The 10,468-nt window shown below is 46.2% G+C and overlaps 1 protein-coding gene across 2 annotated transcripts; it reads right to left on the reverse strand.

The window, feature by feature from the left end:
* Window positions 1-2,448: 2,448 nt before the first annotated feature.
* LOC126532437 (uncharacterized) lies at window positions 2,449-10,053 on the reverse strand. 2 transcript variants are annotated; one of them, XM_050180130.2, is made up of 4 exons: window positions 9,863-10,053; window positions 7,169-7,386; window positions 6,087-6,370; window positions 2,449-4,361 (listed from the first exon to the last, which is right to left on the reverse strand). In XM_050180130.2, the coding sequence occupies exons 1-4, from the start codon at window positions 9,972-9,974 to the stop codon at window positions 4,076-4,078; spliced, it is 900 nt and encodes a 299-aa protein (XP_050036087.1). In that variant the 5' UTR covers window positions 9,975-10,053; the 3' UTR covers window positions 2,449-4,075. The 2 variants fall into 2 exon arrangements, with proteins under 2 accessions (XP_050036087.1, XP_054926382.1); XM_055070407.2 differs by lacking the exon at window positions 9,863-10,053 and having other exon boundaries at window positions 7,169-9,513.
* Between the last annotated feature and the right edge of the window lie 415 nt (window positions 10,054-10,468).

Below are 10,468 nucleotides of genomic sequence, written 5' to 3' on the forward strand. Positions count from 1 at the left end.
CTGTGCGTAAGTTGGAGGTTATTAAACACAGCATACTCCTCACTTAACACAGCTGTTGGAAATAGTATTAGGCCTTTGCTCTTCATTCTACAAGCGTTGCAATGTAAAATAAAGTCACACGCCGACGCGGCACAAACACAGCACAGTTAGAGCGGCTCAATAGGAGCTCCATTCTCGGCAGCACGCACTAGTGGGTCTTCGCGGCGAAGTCTCTTTGCGTAGTTTTCACGAGAACGATCTGACCTGTTCGCCCAGCGTCCATGGCGAGCTGCGGCTTGTGAAGCTCTCTGCACAGCGGTCAGGCAAGCTCTTGGTTGTCTGATTACAGCCGCGCACGTGGCTCTACGATTCGATTCTTCAGCGGTGGTTCGTACCTTGCGAGTAGGTGCCATAACGTGTACCAAAGAGTAAGCACAGGTGTCCAGAATACGCGGCATACATGTCACATCCCTTGACCCGTGGCATGATAGGATGATCATGATGATGATCATTATGATCATGACGATGATGATTTATCAGCGTCTCCTTTGAAATTGGGCGGTGACAAACAGTCCCATGGCCTGCTTGAGTTTACCAGGTCCCGCTACACGGAACATGCAACTGCTCCATGCAACTGCTTCATGTCGGTACACCTGTTTCAACAGAAGGCTTGTATCACAAGTATATATCGCTTGTATCACAAGTATGTATGCTTGTATCGCAAGTATGTATGCTTGTAACACAAGTTTGCATATATCGACGCTACGCGGAGCGCATGTCACATCGCGCGACAATTGGAGTGCACGATGCTAATGATGATGACGATGATTTATTGGCATTCCCTTTGAGACGGGACGGTCACAAACAGCCACTATATAGTCTGCTTGATTTAATCAGGCATGCTGTACATGGTTTTCATTTTAGCATTTTTGTTTACATCATTTTAATATTCCTTTTCTTCCTCAGACCTCCTCTATCTACCTTGTACCACTACCTATGCAACTGTTACATGGCGTCCAACCTAGTGTAATAATATGTACCAGCAATGCAAAGGGCACACGTATATATGCTACCCCACGCGCATCTCACATCCCAAGTGACACGATACGATGCTAATGATGACGATGATGATATAGATAGCCATCCCCTTTGAAACGGGGTGGCGACATAGTAACCTAACCAACTTAAGTTAAGCTCCTCTGGGGGGGGGGGAGGGTGGAGAGGTACACCTTTATTGTAGAACCAGCACTTTATGATGGCCGGGCCTAAGTCTCCCATGAGGGGACGTCGAGGGCTTGCTTCGCCGCCGCCTCACGAGCGTGCTGGGCCGCCCAGGTTTGGTCGTCGAGGGCGGAGCTCCGCAGAGCCTCATGCAACCGCGACGAGAGGGTCGTGGTGTTAATGTCTGTGTATTGTGCTGGGCACTCCCACAGCATATGCGGAAGCGTAGCCGGGTGAATGCCACAGCACCGGCAGTTGGGGTAGTGTAAACGTCTGGGATTATAAGGTGGAGGCGGGAGGGTGAAGGGTACGTGTTTGTTTGTAGCAGACGCAGGGTGGTATATATCCTGCGCCCGGCTGAATTTGGGGTGAGGGGGGGTGAGTTCGGCGACTGACGTAAAAGGCCTTAACGAGACCGTTATAAGTGATCAGATTGTCCCTGGTGTCCAACTCGTCTCCAGTGACTCCGGCGCCGTTGACTAGGCCTCGCGCAATGGAGTGGATGACCTCGTTGAGATTGGGGAGGTTGGGGTGGACAGCGGCCGCACGCGCCGGGATCCATGTGAGGGAGACCAAGCTGTCTTTAGGCTCTCGCTCAGCCGTCACTAACTTCAGCAAAGGCCTTATTTCTCCCCAAGCTTTTCACATAATCTGCCAGGCACCCCACTCTAAAGCTGCTGTACAATACATGCCCTTTTTTTTTTCAATCTATCTAGCAGATTTGTATACGTCGCCGTAGTCTTCTTTTTCTTCCTCAAACCTTTCCTATCTGCCTTCTACTGCTGTCGATGCAACTGCTTAATGTCGGGCCAGCTGCTGTAATTATATGCAACAGCAATGGGATGTACGCACGCACCGATGCTATGCGGCACGTATGTCACATCGCATGCCTCCTCGCGCGCTATGGCGCGTTTATAGGGCATATTGCTGCTGTAAGCGAGCAAACGCTGGCCTTGCTCAGTGGTAGAGTAGCTGACTCCTGCGCAGCGGGCCCGGGTGCGATCTCGACCGTAACCGGGCATTTTTTGTTCTCATTCCCGCCAACAGCTGCGACGGATACCGGATACCTAAGTGGCTGTTGGAATAAGCCCGCAGCAGCTTACGCTGTAAAGTGCGCGCTAACAAGCGACGTTGCCTTCGTGGTAAAGAGCGGGGCGGCCAGCTGTTCAATGCATCCTGGCGCGCATGAAGGCTGTAGAACGCGCCAGTTGCCGAGCTCTTTTTTCTCTTTGAAATTTGAAAGTTTATTTAACATAGATAACGTATACAATTGCAAAGTACAAACTTTTGGGATCCAACAAATTTCTTAAAGGGTGCCTACCGATTGTTATTAGGCAAGAACACTTTTATTGCTGCTGCTTTTTTTTATTGTAAGATCACATGAAACTTGAATAACTGAAATAAGTAAAACAAGAAAATACAGTAGTACGAAAGATTTCGCAAATGAGGTACATTTTTCTAAGAATTTTCTTTTTCTACATCATCAAAATCTCGACACAGGAAAAGAAAAGTGAGGACATGTGTAAGCATGCGCAATGTTACGCACTGTCACTAAGTGAGTGCATTAGTTCTTTTAAGAAATATTCGCAATATTCTTAGAGTGGTTAGGTTACTATGAAGCCTATTCCAAACTGAGGTGCCTGTAAACTGTAGTGTAAAGCGACCGTAATTAGTATTTACCTTAGGCAATAAAAAACGACAAGATGCGTTCCCAAGATTGCGAAGTGAGGGATGGAGCGAGACTGATGTCAAGGCTAGTTTTTCATTACCTATTTGATGCATGACGGAAGCGATGTTGTATGTTGTCATATCGTAAATGTGCAGGATGTTCAGGGCTTTAAATAAACCTTCACTCTTAATATGCGTATTGTGGGATGCTACAATGCGAAGAGATCTTTTTGAAGTGTAAACACCAGTGACACAGGACTTTTGTATGTGCAACCCCAGGTCGCTAAGCAGTACTTAATGTGACAGTGAACAAATGCGTAGTACAGATTGATAAGTATGTGGGGAGGGAAATAGTTTCGACACTTCGACAGCACATGCAAGCCATATAAAGCCTTATGAACGACAGCACGCACATGAAGGTGGAATTTTATATCATTATCAATAATAACAGCAAGAAATGTTTTCTCACTAGATTGTTTTATAGCATGGTTATTGTAAACGACATCTGAATTAATAGTTGTTTTTCTTTCTTCAGAGTCAAACAAGATAAAAGCTGTCTCCGTTGGGTTAAGGCGAAGAGCATTCTGTCTACACCAAGGGAGTTACTACCCGAAGTTCTGTAGTCTCTGTGAGATACAAAATGCTGTCGACGAATTTCAATAGTCACTGCAATAATACCATTGCTTGTATATCCTACCAGTTAGTTTGCCTTGAGTAAATAAAAGCATGGCGCATGCAGTCAGCAAAAGCATGGCCTTCATGATTAGTTTGTGTAATTTGGAAGGAGCCTTCGCTGGGGCGTTGATTTAGGGCACCACCTATTACAGTAAAAATAATTCAGAGCTTTATACAAGATGAACCGCAGGAACATCGGCTTGATAATCAAAATATTACTTTCTTGCTGCCGAAGCCGCACTTGTCGTTTGCTTGCCACCAATTCTGGCGCATAATCGCTTTCGCGCTCACGTATCACTGTGTCAAGCATGTTCCTTGAGCACGACCCCGTCCTCTATGCAGATCTCAAAATTCTGATGAAAAATGTTCTACGGCCTTTTCCGCATCACCATCGTATGATTGTACACATACCCCACTAAAATATCCGGTACTATAAAAATTGGTTCTCAGTCCTTTTAAACTAGGATTTATGCGCAGTGAACAATTTCGTTGCAGCTGGTCTTTAAGAAGCATTGGTGCGCCAAAATGGTATCTAGTAATTAGGTGACACAGCACTTGTCTGTCTGCCCGTCGATTGCTTGAGCCATTTGGTGCAACGGACGACGCCGTAGACGATGAACTCAACGAGGAGGAAAAATGTCGACGTGGCGAGGACATAACCCATGAGAATGAATACAACGCGCAGGTCCTCGAACCGCAGTGGCTGGTAGGCGCTGCTCCGGTCCTGCCTGCTGCTCTCCAAGAAGCAGGAAGTGCCGTGTGGGTAGACCTCTTCATCCCGCATGAAGCGTGACGGCATGGCTGTCAGCCAGAGAACTCTGCACGTTGAGAAATAAGTCTTGAGCATACAGTAGTAGACGGAGCACTATCAACCCCGCCACGCCTCAGGCCATATCAGGGCGCATGGTAGATATTCCTCAAGCTATCACGCGCTAACAAGGCGTGCTCATCTGCCACGCACGCAATGACACCCTCCTGACCTCCGCCTCTATGCACCTTGTGAGTGGCCGCCATGCGGAAGACCCTCCACTGTGTCACCCTGTTGCGGCTACTTCAGCGCTCCCCACATTGTGGCACTTCTTCGCCGCACTACACCCCATAGGCCCCTCCGCATGCCTGACCTCTAATACCACGGCCGAGAGGTACCAATATCAACGGTACCTTGTGGCCTCCGTTGGTGACGCACTGGAGAACGCTGCAAGCGAGACCCTGGACTGAGGGCCCCGTCAACCTACCTTTCCTGCAATAAGGTGTTTTCTATCGCTGATGTCGTCAGTTGTGAGCAATATGTGAAGGACGATGCAATTCAATTTTGAGCAGTGATTATTCGCGATATGTGGATTCGTATTCTTAGATGTGCAGAATTGCTTCGATGGAAACTAGCTGGTATTGCGCATACCAAGTGTCAACATATCAGCGTCATATAGCAACATACCAATATGTAAAAAGTAGCAGCTGCGTTAGACATTTGGACTTATCGAACACTTCCACACAGGAGCTCACAAGGCCTCTTTTAAGATATTGCTTTTATATTGCTCTATGGCTTATTCCGACGTTACCATTCTGCAAAACTGCCCAACATTTGCCGCTGGTTATCAGATTTGCGTTTGCCATGAAGAGAAGCAGTTCGTACCTCATTGTGCCTAGTGACATACGCTTAATGATGCTGCTGCTGATGATGATGATTGAAACACTGACACGCACCCACAACGGTGCCACATCAGCAAGCGAGAGCTCTCTTAAGATTTTCCTACAAACACAAATAGCACTCCTTCTGCCTCCTCCATGCAGTAATATCTGTGCGATATGAGCTTCCATTGAGAACATGCTTACAAGACCAGATTTCGAAATAGAAGACCATTTCCGAGGCACTTAAAGACAAAGCGTCCTAAGTTCGTCGTTTGGAGTAACACTGGATAACATTTTTTTTCAGTGTGGTCGCTAGAGCCTGTAGAGATGCTTATAAAAGTCGGAGATTTTAATGTAAAAACCACGATCTGGTTATGAGGCGCACTGTACGGGGTATCTGGAATAATTTTGACCACCAGGGGTTTTTTGATGTGCAAATAAATCAAAATACATGGACGCTTTTTCATTTCGCCGACATCTAAATGGAGCCGCCGCGACCGGGATCGAGCTCGCAGCCTCGAGCTGAACAGCGCAACGCCATAGCCACTGCGCTACCGCCGCGGGCAAGCACTTAAGTCTTGTGGGATGCACATGTACTCATAGTTGTATAAATATCAGCGCGTCTTAACGACTATAACTTTTGTTTGCATATTGTGATAAAGTGTGAAGCTTTACCTGTCACTTGTTCCTGCATGCTTAATCATTTGTATTCATTGCAGTCATTATTGCTTGCATCTTTTTATATTTATTCCCTCCTTCTTGGCTGGAGTAGGGCGTGCAGTGTAAGCAGCGAGAAACAAACAAACCCACTGACTGACAAACAAAGGAACGAACAGACAGACAGAGAGAAAAAAATGAAGTAAATGAATAAAGATAAACAAAATAAATGCACAATAAAACCGAGCAGAATTCACCTTTTGTCGAACTCGGTAACGATCCAGCGTGGGATGTCTCGGCGAAAGTACCAGACCGAGCGCAGCAGCCAGATGTTTTGGGTGCCGATGTAAAAGTAGCCGTTCAGCACCGGGCAGTGCTTCGAGGCTTGGACCCGGGCGCTGGTGGTGTCCAGCATCATGACGGCACGCCGCTGCAAAACCATGTCCAGTGTGCGCGGGGTGTACATCTGCATCACTGGCAGCAGGCCCTTACGTTCCACCGACCGAGCGTACACGTCCTGCACGGTCTTCAGACTGGACGTCTGCGTACGGACGAGGTATGATAACATAACTTGCAATATACGTTCTCTGGTTTTCCACGCGAAAGTCACGACCTTAATATAAGGCACATCTTGAGTGGGACTCCGCAGTAAGTTTGACTGTCTAGGGTTTGTTAATGTCACCTAAATCGAAGTATACGAGAGCTTTTTTATCGTTTTTTTTCTAATTTTAACCTCATGGAAACGCAGTGTGGCCTCAGCTCGGATCGCACCCGCAACCTGGAGCTCGGCACCGCAAATGCTAAAACCCATGTGCTACCGTTTGTGAGTGACAACGAGAAGAAAGGGGTTAACGGGGGGGCCCAATATTTATTAATCGTATCATGAGAAGCCAACAAACAAACACACCATGGACAACATAGGGGAAATCACTTGCACTTTGTAATTGAATTTTAAAAAATCATAAATTAATGGCAATGAAAGTGGAGGAAAAAACAATTTGCCGAAGGTGGGGAACGATCCCACGTCTTCGCATTACGTGTAGAGCATCGCAGCACAGGATTTGCACACAACTCACTGTGTGTGTGTCTGGTTGATCCGCTGTGCCCGTGTACAAGTTGCCCTGCATTTAACACGTTCTGCAGTAAACTTGCACCAAGATTATCAGAGCTTGTCAGGCAGTTGCCGACCAGAAAGACGCGTGTGGGCCCGAAAGGCGACATGCTCGGTCACGCCATCCAGAGAGCAGACACTAGGCTTTCGACTACAAGACGACACATATGCGCGGCACAACAGCATGTGTCTGCGTGACCCTATCAGTTTGGTAGTGCAAAGTAGTACCTGCAGCACGTATGCCAACGGCGATTTCCCGGCGACGATGGGCAGCATGTCCTGTTGGCGCATGACGTCTTCGACGGTATTAATGCGTGACGTTTCCGACTTGACGAGCAGGTTGGCCTTCACCTCGCCGTTGAAAAGGTTCACCAGCACGAAGCACGCGATGAGCCATGCTCCCAGAAGCACGCGGTTTGATAGGGGCACAAAACGAACCTGCGTCGCTGTTGCATAACTGCTGTCAGGCTTAACTCTAACGCACATGTCATGATTGACGCGGCTTTGCCGAACATACGCTAGTTGCGCTAAACGAAAATTGGTGTTTTTGCGAAGAGGATAAAAGATCACAGTTGCCAGGGTACTAATGCAAAAAAAAAAACGAAAAATCATTACACCAGTATCAGAAGAAAAACTGCGCTCAATTCATGTTCTGACGAAGCATCAGGGCAGCCGCACCACCCTGTTTTGCATTAAACGTTCATGTCAAGTCAAAATCATTCGCATTCGTGATGTTTCCACGGATTGCAAATTGCACAAAAGTGGCCGAATGAGAGGCGAGCCTATCGAAACTTAATAGGTAACAGATCGAGCTTGTGGATACAAAAAAAAAAAGTACAAAGCCGTAGAAAAAGATGAGGATCTCGAAAGAAGAAGAGGAAGCACAGCCAACTCGCACGAAATGTCGTACGAGAGTCACGAAAAATACATCGGATTACGTGGCTGTAAGGAAAAGCCACAACAACTTTAATCTCGCGAGAATAGTAAAGCCAATAATGTATTTGAAAAACCCCTTTACATGCGGACTTTTTAAATAGCATAGTGGTTGAAAAGCTACTTCGACGCTACAAGTTTGCATTTCTCAACCGAGAACCGTCAAAAGGGCGCTAGTCTGCAGTCAGAAAACAAGATAATGACATTATGGCCCAGGTTATGCGATCTTGCAAAAGCAAAAAAAGAAAGAAAAAGAAAAGAAGAAAATAAAATAAAAAAGAACAGCACGAGAGTTTTGTCCACGTTGGAATAATGGATGAGGTGTCCGAACGAGGCTGCCACTCCGATTGATTGATTGATTGATTGATTGATTGATTGATTGATTGATTGATTGATTGATTGATTGATTGATTGATTGATTGATTGATTGAAACTTTTAATAGAAGGGATGGCCCGTGCCACTCCGACTATTTCTTTGGTTGTGGATTACGTCTTTCTCGGCAGATGTCGCGGACCATTGAGGGAGAGTGGCTTGATCGCTTGAGCTTTTGTGGCGGATGGAGGTGCCTTTTAGAGCTCTGTGGCGGCGACGAAATCATAAGTTTTTGTGCATGTTTTGAGCTTGCTTCTGTTTTTGATTTGCAGTTTTATTTTTTTTAGCCTTTAAATAATAATTGGGTAGTTTTCTTTCGTTTTCTTTTTTTTGTCCCTCTTTTCATTCGTGTGCGCGGGTGTGTTTCGTGTACATTTGGTTTTGCAGGATAGTGAGTGCGTCCTTTCGCGCCACGTGCTTCAAGACGGGCAACCGGGTGGGTCGTTAAGTCTTTATAGTCTTGGAATAGTAGCTTGGAAGTGGCAAGACTAATAACTATTAGCGTTTTTTACTGTGTGTGTGTTGGTAGGAAAGTGAGAGCATGGCCGGGTGGTTGAACACGTGCGAAAATGTGCTCTCATGTCGAATTCTTTATTCGTCGCGCAAAAGTGGGAGCTCCTGTCGCCTCGCTGATATGCACGTGGTGCACAAAGTATGGCAGCTCCCGTCGCCTAGATGATAGCCGCATGGTGCACGTAGTATGGCACAACACCGTGCTAATGGACTTTGGGACTCACATAGAAGAACTTTGCACTTTCTTTTTTGGACTGTGTTACTTCGGAGGTTGTTTCTTTGGACTTTGTTTCTTTATTCTTTTTGTTACTTTTGTTTAATAAGTGACCTTTTGTATTTCGCTCTCCTGTTATGTTTGTAGCATCGGGACGATGCTTTTTGGTAGGGGGGCATTGACACATGGCCTTTGTCTTTTACGGGTGAGCGCTTTTCACCGTTTAACGAATGTTATCGCCCTGCGTGGTACGCGCCTGTATGTATTGGAAGTTTCTCGAATGTTATCGATGGCTCTGTTGTCACCGAAGCTTGTGTAATCTGATTGCATGTGCGACGCGAATTGTGTGGAACTTTCGGGAGGACACGCGGGCACCACCCATTACTCTGGAACCTTCGGTGACTCGTGTATAAAAGCCGACGCGCTTGACCGGCGGATCAGATTTTCGACGATCGCAGACTGCTTCGGTCGCTATCGTTGTCCTTTGAGTGTAGCCTGTTCTTGAGGGCCTAGGTTCGCCCAATAAAACTAGTTTTGTCAAAGTTTTGCTGCATTTTTCACCGTCACTACTACGGGACACTATTATAACCTTTTATTTACACCGAGTAGTTCCAACCTAGTCTATCAAATGCTAAGGCGGCACGCTGGGCCGAAAATTCAAGAAACACAAACACACGACTTCACTGACATTTCCTAAAGGGATATATAATAATGTCTGAATGATGCATGCGATAGCTAGGAGAATGTAATAACAATTGTTCCTGACCAAAACAATGCTTAAAGGTACGCTGAAACTCCGCTAGAATTGTCTAAGTGTGCGTAAGCATAAGACACCTTATCTGTTCTTCCACCATGGTTTTGTCTACAATGCTGCGACTCATACTCTTACCTTCGAAGAAGAGGACCTCAACGTAAGCGTACAAATACTTCGACACGTCCATAAACAGGTCGGTCTTTCTTCCTCTTCTGCCAGCGACCCGGTATGCTATCGTAGACATCATTATCAGGACAACGAGAGAAGTCAGAAACAGAATCCAGGACTGCAAAAATGGGAGAAAGAAAAAATGCACGTAAAATATTGGTTCCCGCCGACGTCTGGCAGAAAACTTCCTCGGTGAAAAACAGCGGCATCGCGGATACTGACTCTTTCCGTGGTAAGCCTTATTTTTCAGAAAACCAACAATGTTGCATAACTCATTCGTCGTGAACAGCCTGCATCGTTGCAATATCAGTAGTTCATTCGTTATTTGTTGTTTTCCTTTACTGTCAATTATTTTTCTTGTTCTTGAGTTGCAGACGCGCAAGGGCAGATAAAGCGTCTACAAGAAGTGCAGTACATTTAGGAACAGAAGTGAAGTGTGCGGATGTTGTGCTCCATGTGATTCAATTTCAGCTTTAATTTAGCATCTTTCCATACATGGTATACTGGGAGCGTGGTAGAAAAGCGAACAACAATGTTGGCTTGAAGGGCATCGTGCCCCTAATGACATTCACT

The sequence above is a fragment of the Dermacentor andersoni genome, chromosome 5, assembly GCF_023375885.2.
Source record: "Dermacentor andersoni chromosome 5, qqDerAnde1_hic_scaffold, whole genome shotgun sequence".
Classification (NCBI taxonomy): domain Eukaryota; kingdom Metazoa; phylum Arthropoda; class Arachnida; order Ixodida; family Ixodidae; genus Dermacentor; species Dermacentor andersoni.